Below are 14,401 nucleotides of genomic sequence, written 5' to 3' on the forward strand. Positions count from 1 at the left end.
AACAGCAAGACAAGATTGGCATTTATAGTTCTGAATTAATATAGTGCCTATAAACACGGTACACCTATTCAGGTAATCAATGGGTGAATAAGTGTTTCAAAATTCAGATGAATTGACATTTCCATCGATTGTTAGAAGGGTGTTGGTCCTTAATCTCACATCAATCTTAATGTGTGCCAGCGGGACAATAGGAGGGATGCTCTGCAGAGATCAGAGCAGGTTTTGCCCTCTATTCCCAATGTACAAATACATTGTGTTTGCAGATGGGCAGCAGATAACTGCAGAACAGCCATGATTTCCCAAAGCTCATCCCTATAAATGGATGAAATAAGCAGCTATGTGTTCTTTTGCTGTCTCCTTTGCCCTCTGTACATTAGCATGTAATCCTGAGAAGAAATAACATTTTTTCAATCATTCTCAGACATTCAATTACAGGGTAAGCAGACAGCTGCAGGAGCTAGGGCAGCCTAGGTCCTACAGAAGACCCCTGACAATTTCCACTTCATTTCTAACCCACACCACTTTATTAGTGTGGATTACTTCTTAATCCTATTTCCATTGTCAAGATTATATAATTAAACTCCCCTTTCACCTCTATTACTGTATGAATGTATTACTAGTAGCAAGAATAGAAGCAAAATAAAGGAGGAGGAAATGAGTAAATGGATGTGAAGGAAAAGACCAGAGAATAGCAGTGTCCACCTTACTCTCTACTCCTGCCCCAAATCCCTTAACAGTAAGCTTCAATTAATTTTATTTTACTTTACAGAGAGATTTACCATCAGAGAAGATGCCATCACCTGTTTTTGCTTTTCATTATCATTCATTTCATGGTTGCAGATATGTCACTAAATAAAAGATTTTTCACGCCTTTTAAATTATCAAAATAGTAGATTATGTAACTTTCATCTATTGAAGATGTAGAATCTTTCAGACTTTCCTCCTTGAGGGACAGAGCCACAGGCATTAAAGAAAAAAAGGTATTTAATGAATGACTAAAATTTCAAGCTAAACAAGAGATTTTTTCCCATAAGGGAAGTAAAACTGAAAATCTGCTGAGCGCAAATCAAAAATTGCTACATCAGATAAAATATGTGAATCCTGTGAAAAGCCATAGCATTCTTGGAATGGATTTTTTGAGAGTTAAATGTATATGCAGCATGTTCCCTAAGACCTGTATATCAAAGCAAATAGCTCATCTACCTCCAAGCTTTATTTACAAAGCAACTGGCATAATTTTACTTACAGCTCTCATTTTGTAGAGATTAGGTAACTCCCATTAGATGGGTGAAGCAAGTTTGTTTTGTTGTTGCTGTTTTTGTACTTTTTTTCTTTTTCAGTAAAGATTATTCATAAAAGAAAAAGATGAGTAGGGTAAACAGAATAGAAAAATGACAGGGAAACTACTGAAGATTGGGGGGAAATGTTTAGAAGAACAAAAACAATCTTCATTTAATGTAATTGTGGGTGTAAAGCTGGTAGTCCTGCTTTTTCAGGCAGAGCTGAAAAAGTAAGTAATTAGATGCGTGTTGGCTCAGAGCTAGCTGAAGTATGTGCATGACCCCTGAATTTACCGGTGGGATTCTCTAAATCTTTCTCGTCCACGGATGACAGAGTATCGTCGTCGCCTTCCAGGAGGATCTCGTTTTCTGAGTTCTGATTTCCTAAAGCCTGACTCTTGATGGACTGTTTTCCTTTAGCAAGAATATCTTCATCTGCAGCTGAAATGAAAAGGAAACAAAGCTGTCCATCAGGTCTGGGAAGAGCACCATGGCCGAGGGGCAGGGAACCGAGGTAAGGATAGGTGGCCCAAGATGGTCAATTGTTTTTACCCAGAGTCATCCAGGGTGGGGAAAGTGATCAGGATGGCCCACACGCTCCTTCTGACAACCATGATTCCCCAAACCTAGTCTAATGTTACCTTGAACAAGAACCCTAATCCCATTAAATCTGACCCTTGCACTGCTCACTAAGCCTTTTATTTACTTATATTTAGGGCAGAAGAGGGTTCAAAAGCAGCACATTGTTTTGAAATTTGTTAGTAGAAAAAAAAATCAGAACTTAGTTTTGGAAACAATACCTGCTTAACACTGAAAAACAAGGAATACTGATTTATTCCTGTGAATAATATTATAACGACAAACATTCTAAAATGGTTGGGGTGTGGCTGTGAAGGAGAATGCATAAATACAGAGCTAAGAGAGATCCACAGCCAGTGAGGATTTAGGCGAGATTCTGCAGCCATATCTGACACTAATAAAGCTACAGCAGCTCTTAGAGGCGGCATGCTCTTCCTCTTACTCCATCCTCCCTCTTTCCTTCACGCTAACCTTGCCCACATTTCACCCCACCCACAGCCCTACTCCAGCCCTTATACAAATCTCCAAGAGCAAGGCAGTGTGGAAACTAAGTGGAGGCTCAAACACCACCTCCTCCATGTGTTTAAACTAAAGGGCTAAGACACCCCGGGGGCAAACATAACAGAAAGCCTGGGATGAGAGGCATCTGGGCAAAGAGCCTCACACCGCCTGAACTGGAGCAGCCTGTGGAGAGCAGCAGCGCCAGACTCAAAGGCACTGTGACAAGGCAGCCGAAGGGAAGGAAGGAGGGAAAGGGTACAGCAAATATAGAGAGTAAAGAAGCAGCTCTGCGGAGCACCTACAGCCACCAACGGAACCAGAAAGAGGAGCAGGGGAGCAGCTGAAAGGAGTCAACACTGAGACTCCAAATTCTGACGTCAAAACCCCATATCCCTCCAAGGTGACTCCCATTGCTTTGAGCAGCTTTCTCCTTAAGAAATACATAAAAGCAGATATTAACTTCTGGACTGGAAGTTTTAAAAGCGCATAGTGTCACATAAGGGAAATTTAGAATCCTCATTACACTACTGACATTCCCAGTCTCCAGCTAGGGAAATTCCAGAGGTAAAGCACCTGATCCACCAGGCAACAGCTATTGATATAGAAATAAGATGGCTAGGCTTTTTGCTCCACTGCAGTATCAGCCTAGGCATAAGGCCCCAAACCCAGAAAGGATAAAGCACTCAGTTTGCAGTAACATGACTAATATTTATCTATATAATTTATTCTAAATAGTTAAACTACATGTATCTTACCTAGTTAACTAGACAAATCAAAGCTTCTCTGAGTTTAATAGGTATGGTTATTTGATAATGTTAAAGGTAAAAGTTTATTTTTACCATATTTATTGTAAGTTCACCATGTATATCATTTATATCTAATACTTATGGCACTACTTAAAAGAACATAGAAGCTTTCTATTAAATAAGGAAGTCACAGGAAGAGGCTTTCTATATTTAGCTTTGAATACTCTCTATGGATGAATAAAATCTTATTTTCCTTCATACCCACATACAGCATAGTATGCTGCACACATATGAAGGTCTCAATAAATATTTGAAAAGAACTAAAAGTATCTAATTGAAATGGCTCCATTTTCTTAAATGCTATAAAGAAATATACCCAAAAAACACTAATTTTTAGGAAAATAGGAGTATGAGTTTTTATATCATTGTTTATATTTCAAGCATTTATATTTCCTTACCTTGAAATCACAAACATTGCTCTTAGCCCAAACAAGATCTTTTTCAATTTACTATCAATTTTACTAAAAATAAATTGGTCACTGAGAAACACGAGAGAAATCACCATCTTCTATAGTTTGTTATAACGTAAATTATAATAAATTAACAGTTGCCAGTCAGATTTTAGTACAAAATCAGTATGCTACATCCTCATTTCCTGGGTTTATAATTCCTTCATCAAAGCAGAAATAATAATAATGCTAATATTAAATACACCTATCATGTGCCAAAGTATTCAAAGCACTTTACACATTTAACTCAATTCTCATATACCCTCTGCTAAATTCTCCTTTACACATAAGCAAACAGGCTCAGAGAGGTTATATAACTTGCTCAAGGCAACATAGCTGGTGATAAGTAGAGTCAGGATTCAAATCCAGTCAGCGTGGCACCAGCATCTGGGCTTCTAACCACTATGCCATAGAAAGTGAAAATAACCAATATACAAATATGAATGTATATGTAATTTACTGGTTAGTTTACTAATTCTTACGTTTCTCATAATGCATTTTAAAAAGCTTAAGTCAGGATTATAATAAATAAGTACAGAATAAAAACATATTCATTTCCAAACCTAAATTTGATGAGCATAGGCCAAACACATCAGAAAAAACTAAATTCAACAGCTCGATCATTACATTCTCTGATTATTGCCATACATGTCCTGAAGTACACCAAGCTTATTTGAAAGAAAAAAAGAAGGAAAACACTCTTTAATCTGAAAACATTTACAAAAAATGACAGTAAGAATAGTCAGTGGCAATACACAATGGTTTAAAATAGCTCAGTAAATAAATTACATTCATTTCAATGACCACTAAAAATAATTTATCCCTTCCAACTGAAATTTTTAAATTTTAAATATGTTCTCATCATGCTGACAACAAATTAAAACACAATAGCTTTTGAATTAAAATTTTATGAAAAAAATTTTAAGTACTATAGGTCTACTGTAATGCATACAAACACCACTTTTATTTATTTATTTACTTATTTTTACAAGCTCAGATTCTGGAATTGTTCAACCTCAACTGAAAAAGCTCTTGTCATGGAAAATATGCAGCTTACTGATATTTAGAATGGTTTTCCTGTAATTAACTCCCCCTTGAGGATTTTAAGTTAGCAGCAGTAAAATTACCAACAGTACTCTAATACACACCACATGCGCTGGTGTTCAATTCTCAGTGGTCTAATAGCTTTCTGCTAAAGAACTTTTTTTTTCAAAATTAGAACAAAACTGTCCCAAGCATAAAATAAAAGATAATTATCATATTTATATGTGCTGGGAAAAGCGTATTTTTAAATTTTGTTTGTCTTATACTCAATCAACCATTAAAACAAGAATCAATTATTTTAATATTTTCTGTGAATATATCCTACACTTGTATAAAAGTTAATTGGATGAAGTCAAAATATACTTTTTGGTTCAATTTTAAAGCTTGATTCAGATCTTTTCTGGTTAATGAAATTATTACCAAACATGATAACTGCTTAAATTTTTCATATCACTATCAACAAATTGCCTTCACTAATCTCATATATTATTCGGATTTAATATTTAGCCTAACTTAATAACCAAACTGCAACTGTTATATAAAATTGGAGAAATCTGTAAAAAATGTTTTCTTTGAAACGTAACTTGTGATTCACTGAGGCTAAGAGCAATGAGAGGGCTCAGAGAAAAGCTGGTCCTCAATATGTAAAGTTCAAGTTCTTTAGAGCTAGCTCTGGGCAGGAGTTGATTTATCTATGCAACACAGACTAGGTAAGTAAAATTAAAACAGAAAACTGTTCTACCTATGATATATAAATCCCTTTTTAGAAGTCCACTGTGCAAGTGAACTGGAATTATCAATAGCCCGTATTATAGTAAAAAAAAAATTGATACATTAAGAATTAGCCACTTTGTTAATTAAAAAAAAAGATAACTACTGGGATAACAAAGTGACCTCAACTGTACATAAAATGAGTGTACACTTAGTGTGATGTGCAGTACATACCATAACTGCTTATTCTGAACACGACACATAAAGAATACCTTATATACAACTATTGTCCTCAACTTATTTCCCTTTATAGTTTATGCAATTTCCAAGGTCAAGAAAATTTACTCTAGAAAAATTAGTGAAACTACAAAGGATAATTAGGAGAACAAGCCAAGTTCATCTCCTAATGACCATGGATTTCTCAAAAGTTTTAGATAAAGAACCTAGTGTATTTGATCCTAAGAAGGAAGCAGTAGTATCTGGCATTACTGAAGATATGAGAGAATGACATGATTTAGGATCTTTACATGGTCTGTCATTCCTAGAAAATCAAATGAGTTACTTGTATCATTCCATGTGATTGCAAGATACTTTTAAAACTATGTTAAATACTCCTCATATACTTCTATTTGCACGCACATTCTCTACAAAATAAAAATGTCTTAAATTCAATAGGATTCTAGTGCTAAACTGCTTTAGCGTTTGAATTAAAATCAATCTTTTCACCATTTAAAACATTTTTTACATGGCTTTAATTTGAATATAAAATTCCCATTATATTTAACAATGAATTTTAGAAGACAGCATAGCACAATGATAAGAAAATCTGACTAGTCATCAGTTAACTTGGGATTTAGCTCTATATCTACCAAGAATTATGTTGGACTTTTGTTTCCTCAGTTTCCTTATCTGTAAAGAATAAAGTTAGACTAGACTTTAGCCTTAGGTTCTTTTCAGATCTAAGATGCTCTGATAATAAATAACTGACAAACTGGTCTCTGTGCATTAGGAGAATGTTACAAATCATTATAGCTGATTTCTACTAAATTTTAAAACTATAAAATTGGAGAAAATGCCCTCAAGAATCACATACGCACCTCTGCTTCCTGCTGCTAATTTCCATAAAGTATATTTAATCATAAGAGGAAGTATTAATTTTAATTTAAAAATATGACTCAGTTTCTACAAAGTTAAAGAATTCTCCCATTACAAAATGACTTTTATAAATAACCACTTTGGAGGGTCTCTCTTTGAAAAATTACCTGAAGCTCTTTTCCCCAAGCAAGTTAATGTGAACTTGGGAAGGGCAATTAAATTGTCAGAATTAAAAAATTTGTTTTTAACTAGAAGGTAGCCAGAAGTAGAGTCATGGGGCTGGTATTGATCGCCTGAACAGAGAACATCACTCTTCAGGTATTTACTCTGCCACCCTTACACCAGAGGCTTTCCTTCAAATCAAATCAATCTATAAAATAGATGGCTTGTACTACTAAAATACATAACTAATCTCCAACAGTATTTCTATTTAGATGTCCTCCTTTGATAATAAAAATATAGTTTGTGATGTTTTAAGGTTCTGCGTTTTCAAAATGTCCTGTCTCCTGTCCTGTTTGTAAATCAATTACAAATAAAAGTGAGAAGTCATAAAATAGTATGAAACTGACATACTATCCTCAGTAATATCTATTTTAATTATTCAAATTCAACATTGAAGCATAGTATTCATCCATGATAAATTCTATGATTTCACATGCTTTTTGATCACATTAACTGTTTTGTTTTGCATTCTTGATTCTTAATATATTTATTTTTATTAGCTTCCTTATTGTAGTTAAGTTAGGATAAAAAAAGTTTCACAATTAACACAAAATTAAAAGTCAACTACAAGATACTCTAATTAATAAAACATTAAAAAATTAAGCTCTTCACCTACCTAATGTATTAGCATAAATTACGCCGACATCAAATACCACACTACAATCTGTGTGCTGAGTTCCAAAACTAATAGTTCTTTATTATTTAACATTAAAAGTATATAAAATATGATTAGTTAGAGCTTTTACCTTTTTTCAAAAAATGTTATATTAAATATAACATATCCCCTTAATTGGAAGCATCTACTACACATTTAGTTAGTTTTTAAAAATATATTTCAGATTTAAATTTATATTCTTAATCTTTCAGAGTACTTTAAATATTAATCATTATGAAACTAGCATAAAATATTACCAAATAGAATGGAATTACATAAAATGCTAAACTTTACTTCTCTCTCTTAATTTAAAAGTGCATAATAAAACATAGATATCATTAATATTACGTTAAACTTTCAATTACTATTTAGAGTAATTACAGTGAAATCTGCTCCTATACAGGATTTTAAGCATTCAATGACAGTAAGCATTGCTAATAAATATCTTTTTTAAAAATCAGACTCTTAGCATTAAAACAGTTGACATGATAATGTTATTTTAAAAGGTAAAGTTCAACAACAAAATTAAAATTTATTCATTATGAAAAATCCTATAATTTCCCAAAGTTAAATGTACTATTTTTGATTGAAATGATTTTAATAAGCTCTGTATTAAATCTATACAACAAATTTTAAATTCAGTTACTGCTATTTCTTTCAGGATAAAGGACTAACAATTTGTCTATATGCAATTTTAGAAACCAGGTCCCCCTCTCCAGCGATAAAAGGAAAGTTTTTCATAAAAATATTTGTATTGTCATTCATAGACTTCAGAACTCACAACTCAATGTTAAATGACAGTTAATAAGACAGAAAGATACTTATTAAATTTTAAGTGCATATGGTAACATCTTTTTGACTGAAAAGAATAAAATATGAAAAGGCTAAGTTTTTTCAATGTAAGGGTCATTAACCAAAGCCAAAAAAACAAAAACAAAATGAAAGAAAAATAAAAATAGATATATAACTCTGAAATGTATAGCACCACGTAAAAAGTACTTGAACCTTAAAGGAAAAGTGGCCCAATTAATTCTACATCTTATTTCTCCTTCTCCACCTCCTGTAGTTGAAGATGCAGGGCCCTGCAACTATTATTGCTTTTAGATCACTTTGTTATTGACTATTCTCTGTATGATCATTTATTTTAAAGGACTGATGTCACATTTGGTGTTATATCTGATGACATATTGTGGACATTTTCTTCCAGAAATGGCTCTTTAAGGCTGAGTGCAAGAGGTTAAGCTGCCTGACTGAGGCCAAACCTAAGATCACAGACTTGTAATCTAAATTCTTAATATCCTTCCTGAAACATCTACTTTGTATACTACATACTATCATTTAACCATAAGCTGCTGCATGTTAAACTAATACCCTGAAAAAGGGAAATTAAAACTATTTCTCATCTTACTAAAACTAACCAATATTTATTTTATAAAATCAAAAACAATTTAATATGGAGAGGTACATTTTCCCCCATAATCAATAAATCTTAATTGGCTTTCAAAAATTATAAAACATTATGTGAAACCCTATGATCAAAGAGAGTATATTACCAAATCCAAAGGACTTTTTCAGTTTTTCCAATTTGCTCATCAGGCTTCTACCTAAACTGAATCATAGTGCTATGCATTATATCAAAAAAGGGAAAATGTTTTGTTAAGCTCTGATAACAAAATGATGCAGAACAGGAACATATGAAAATAATGTCTATTCTCTTTTTCCAGGAGGCGTCTATCACAACCATCTACAAATCAAGGCTCAGAAAGTATCTAAGCACTTGGACATTTATTACCAGCTCTCCCGCTTCATCATCTCATGCTAAAATACCATGGTTGAGGGAAAACCATATACACACAACAGAACCTAGAAACGTATTTGGTTTGTAAATGCTGTCTTTCTGATATTCATGGATTTAAGACAGGCATCCTGGATTAATTTACTCAAAGCTGAATGTGTCACTTAAAAGGAGAAATATTTTATCTTCCTACTCTGAAACAAAGGGTCTATGTTAAGTAAGTTTTGCATGTGTAACATAATAAATAAATACATTTGACACCATAATTTAATAGGACCCTACACTAACTATAAAAAATTGAACTTCTGTTTCTGGGGTGAATAACTGTGAAATGTGGCACTGGACCATTTTACAGTACCTTGCAGTAATGAAGTTACGCTCTTCATTACCAAGTACTGTACCTGCTGCTATTGGCAAGGAGTGGTTTATACACTGACCATGTTCCACGGCTGTTTTTAGTGTCGCTTCAGGATGTGTCGATCCTAGAGGGTTACGCACAAATCGTCGCCGGCGCCGCAAGTCATCTTCCCAGTAGTCGAGGCGCCAGAACTCACGAGGACGACTACAATGAAACAGAGAAGCCACATATGTTAGCAATTATCAAACAGCGTGGTAGCACTGAATTTCTGCATAAAGCTCTCCTTGTTTGCTCTGCCTTTTTTTTCCTCCCATTCCTCTTAATTCTCCCTCCACCTCACACTCCCCTTTCTGCAATCTTTAACTTAGGTATGTCCTTGAAAATAACAATATCACCTTCCAGTCTAAGGAACTCCTTTTCCTTTTTCTTGGAAGGTGAAATGAGCACTAAATACATCATTTTGAAATGAATTGCTGACAGTGTGATCAGTTTCCCCACACTCTAGTGGCATGTGCTCTGATTTCAGCCTCATTTCAGCCTCAGCAGGGCACCTTTCTCTGTGGCTGCATTTATAAACCAGAATAGGGAAAAGGCTATTATAAATATGGTATAGCATTACCTATATTAATCAAAGTCTGTCCCCCTTCATTTTTCTTCCTAATTTGTGCCTTTTTGCACAAGGTCAGTAAATCATACCGTGAATTCTTGGTCCAGAAAGTGTTAACTTTAATGAATATCTCAGTTACATGGTTATGCATGTGATAATAAAATATTACTCTGTTTAGATGTGCAGGAATTTAATTAAAATAATCTCTTAAAATATTCATTACATTTAGCCCCTGAGGCTTAGAACAACACAAGAAAATGCATTTCTTTTCCATTTACTGTTTTTAAATAAACCATTCCTATAGAGTGAAACAGCAATCTATATTCACGCAAATCAGATTGGATTTCTGTTTTATGTAGTCTGTTTTTATATTTAATTAAAAACTACATGCTATATGATGTGCAATAATTGCTATATCAAAAGCATACTTTTAGAAATGTATTTTTTAAAGGGTTCACACAATTCAAGTTCTACTATATTTTCCCCAATTATGTAGATCTTTTACATGGCAATATATAAATGTCAACTTTCTCTCCTATTAACTAATCGTGATCTAGCATGTTGTAAAATATTTTCCTTAAAAAAATCTCCGCAGAATGTATTTATTCACTAAAGGTACACAATATGAAAACCTCTAAGTTTCAATAATAAAATTTAAAAATTCAAAATCAAAACTTCTGCAAAAAATGACTAATGCAAAATAAAATCTCACTTGTATTTCATGAGTTAATAAAATGTTACCTGTCAGCTTTGACAAATTAGTAGCCTTGACCAATTGATAGTCCCAAAATACCTACATAAAAGTTACCCATATTTTGATGTTTTAAAGATGCTACCTTTAAAAATTCAAAATAGATTTGTAAATAAGTACTTCAGTGATTAAAAATGATCTCAGATTAATAAAAGCATAGATAACAAATAGTGCATTATTTAAAGAAGATATTTTTTAAAAAACAATAGGAATCTTATGCTCTTTTCTGAGAATGCTGGGAGACAAGGGAACAGCAAAGATCTCCTTTGTTGATTTTGATCATGCATAAAGAGGAAGAAATATAAAGTAATCTAAATGGCATACAAAAAAGTATAAGAATTGCAGTTCTCGAAAAGAAAAATTAAAAAGCTCTTTTATTCTTCTTTGTTATTTTGCTGTCCACATTTTAAATGAAAACTAGTATTATGATTTCATTTAAATTAAATAAGAAATACATACAGAAGATACATATAAGCAAAAGAAAACAGTTGTTTGAACTCAATTAATAATATAAAATTCTCCTTAGGTGAGTGGGGAAAAGGCGGTACACAGATGGCTATGTGTATGGCTTTGATAGTCATGAAGCTTGGATAGGCACTTCATCATTCTGCCTACCTACATTTATCTGTTAAAATTATTATCAAATATCAGCCAGGATGCAGTCGTGAATCACAGGCTGCTCCTCGTCTTCAGGGGAATGATACAATGAAGGTCTATTCATCAGTGCGGCAATCGGCACAAGTAATTAGTTCCCTAGACTGAGATCTCCTACAAAGCCTATTTCAGTCAGCACCACAAACATATGACGGTGTAAAGCTAATGAAAGCTGCTAAAATTTGTTAACCTTTTCTGCCATCAATCCTTCTAATATTCTATGCTTCAGTATTATACAAAGGTGGTAAATTATTAATTTTTCATTCATCCATCCTTCTGAATTCTGAGTCAAATTAAGTGATGTCACTCTTCTTGATAACAACTAAAATTATAAGAGATGTTAAGCTGCCATTATAAAATTATTACTAAATTAGGTAACAATAGATTCTAGTCTAATGCTCGAGAGTGAAGTCAAATCTGATGGTTATTAAAGAATGTATATAATAATTTTTGTCATACAGTAGAAAAACCAGAGGAATTATAAAATCAGTCACAAATGTGCCAGAAACTCAAAGGCAATATCTATGAGGATAATAATCAAAATTAGGAGGAAACAGAACTATAATATTTATTTTTGTGCTCTTTGACACTAATAAATAATGGCCACAATGGTGACATTTGGCTGAAACAAAAGTACTGATACATTAGAAACTGAGAAATTATTCACAAAGTAGAAAAAATTTTGAGGTAAGTTTTACTTACCTTAATTATGTACTTCTGTCTTCAAATTTAAATGTTCTAACCAAAATATTAAAAAGATACCACCCAAATAAAATAATCTATACATCATCATGATAATCTTTACACCCCCCCTGAAACTACATCTCAGACTATCTTCTCACCATGATAATCTTTACACCCCCACTGAAACTACATCTCAGACTATCTTCTCATGACAAGTAGTCTACCTCCTGTTACAACAACTTAAAATAGTCTCAAGACAAAGCAAAATCACTCATTTCAGATCATAGATCTAGAACGGATTACAAAAATCAACTAGAGAAAACAACAATTTCAATACACTTTTAAAAGTCTCTCCAGGTGATGTAGAATACAAACCTTCAAGGAATTTTCTCAAAATGGAAGAGTTATTAACCTCATTTGAAAAAAATAGCATTTATCATCCAATTTCTTATGGTTAGAGTAATATATGTTCTTTGAAAAAAAAGGCATACTCATTTTTTTCAGATGAAGATAATTACTAGCATGTTTAAAGTCATTTACATAGAAAGAGACTAGGACCTAAAAATTCACTCTTTTCTCCCAACTCTGCTCCTTCCAACAACATACAGTCTCAGTATAAAGCTCTATCACCAAGAAAATGAGTCACAATTTGTGAACAGTATTGGAAAGGAGAATGTGTAGGTTTCAATCATCAACTTACTGTAAGTTTTGATTATTCACATAAAGATTTCACTCTTATTTAGGAAATACTGCCACCCCCTCTCCAAAAGCCCCTTCTAGGGGATAAAGGATACGAAATTGGAAAATTTTTGAAATCAATCCAACACTCTTCTCTTAAGTTTATGAATTAACTAAATAAGTTATTATATATTTTTGGAGTTATCACCATGGTATGGCTAGAAAAATTTAAAAGACTCCATGTATTCAGAAACAGACTCTTGACTGAACACATGCATGGATAAGATGAGAAATCACTTATTCTGAGACCTTAGAAATATATATCTAGACCACTATATACCTATACCTCTATATATCTGTATCTATCAAAAAAATTACATTAGTACTACATGATGCCACATTCACAAACTTCATCTATATCCATTTCTACTAATAATTAAAACTAAGATCCCCCACACTTTTCAAATTCAGGATGTAAGCCTAGGCTCTGTTAGATCTGGAAATAAAGCCTTCTCTATAAAAGGCCTAGTAGTTAGGTCCCCTTTTAGTATACAAGTTCCAAGTACTAAAACCTTTGACTAACAAGAATATATTTGTCTTTGAAAAGCTGAGGATGTCACTGAAATTAAATGCTCTAACTTTTCTTTCTAATTATTTCTCTCCCTTTCTTTGGCCTAATTTCAAAGTCTAAGATTAAAATGACAATATAGGTCTAATTGTCTATTTCAAAGTCTAAGCATAAATCATCTAATTATCCACTTTTTAAAAAACCTTCACATTTATGTGTTTGTACACATAAAACTTTAACATATTGCTATAATCTACATAAAATAATATAAAACAATGCCATTTTTATTTACAGAATATGTCTTTCTGTTCTACAAGAACAAAATCAGATAGATTGTTGAAATAAATCTTAGAAGGAAACACAACTCAAGCATCAACAGATAGGCTATTTGTTCTCCTCCTGGGCCCACTCTGGTCAGTGATTTGATCTAGTAAAACAAATGAATAAGAAAGAGCCAAAAGACAATCAGTTGGAAAAGGAAGAAATATTAAAACAGAGAATCAGTAAGTAAGGGATGATCCACATTTTCCCCTAACAGTTGAATGGTTCAAATATTATATTATTTTCCACATGTAAATTATAAGACTTCTTAAAGTTCAGTTTTGCTCAGAGAAAGTATGGCAATCTAATCAGCCTATTAACAGTGCTGAATGGATGGATATTGAACTAGACTCCTAAAATACTTTCTAATCATGATTGACTCTACCTTGAGTCAGCAGCTAGGGATACAAGGATTATTAAGATATTGTCTCTGACCTCGGGAGAAGACAGATGTGAAAATAAATAATAAGAATTCAAAAAAATGTGTAACACAGCGGAGCTCTATTATATAGCATTAAACTGCACAACTAGAAGGAGCACTATCCACATCAAAATTTGTGTAAATGGCACTCCTGGAGTTGTGCAATGCTCATTTTGCACTGCTGCATAAGCACCCTATGAGAATGATACAGTGCTCTGAGAA

The 14,401-nt window shown here is 33.1% G+C and overlaps 1 protein-coding gene across 1 annotated transcript in view; it reads right to left on the reverse strand.

Moving 5' to 3' along the window:
- LRBA (LPS responsive beige-like anchor protein) overlaps positions 1-14,401 on the reverse strand; it is a 600,745-nt gene that overhangs the window by 302,578 nt on the left and 283,766 nt on the right. The window contains exons 26-27 of the mRNA XM_082652852.1: positions 9,575-9,699; positions 1,575-1,721 (exon numbers count right to left, since the gene is read on the reverse strand). Coding sequence (XP_082508978.1) covers positions 1,575-1,721; positions 9,575-9,699 — 272 coding nt within the window. The remainder of the gene's footprint in view (positions 1-1,574; positions 1,722-9,574; positions 9,700-14,401) is intronic.

The sequence above is a fragment of the Grampus griseus genome, assembly GCF_964374135.1.
Source record: "Grampus griseus genome assembly, chromosome: 4".
In the NCBI taxonomy this organism is placed as follows: Eukaryota; Metazoa; Chordata; class Mammalia; order Artiodactyla; family Delphinidae; genus Grampus; species Grampus griseus.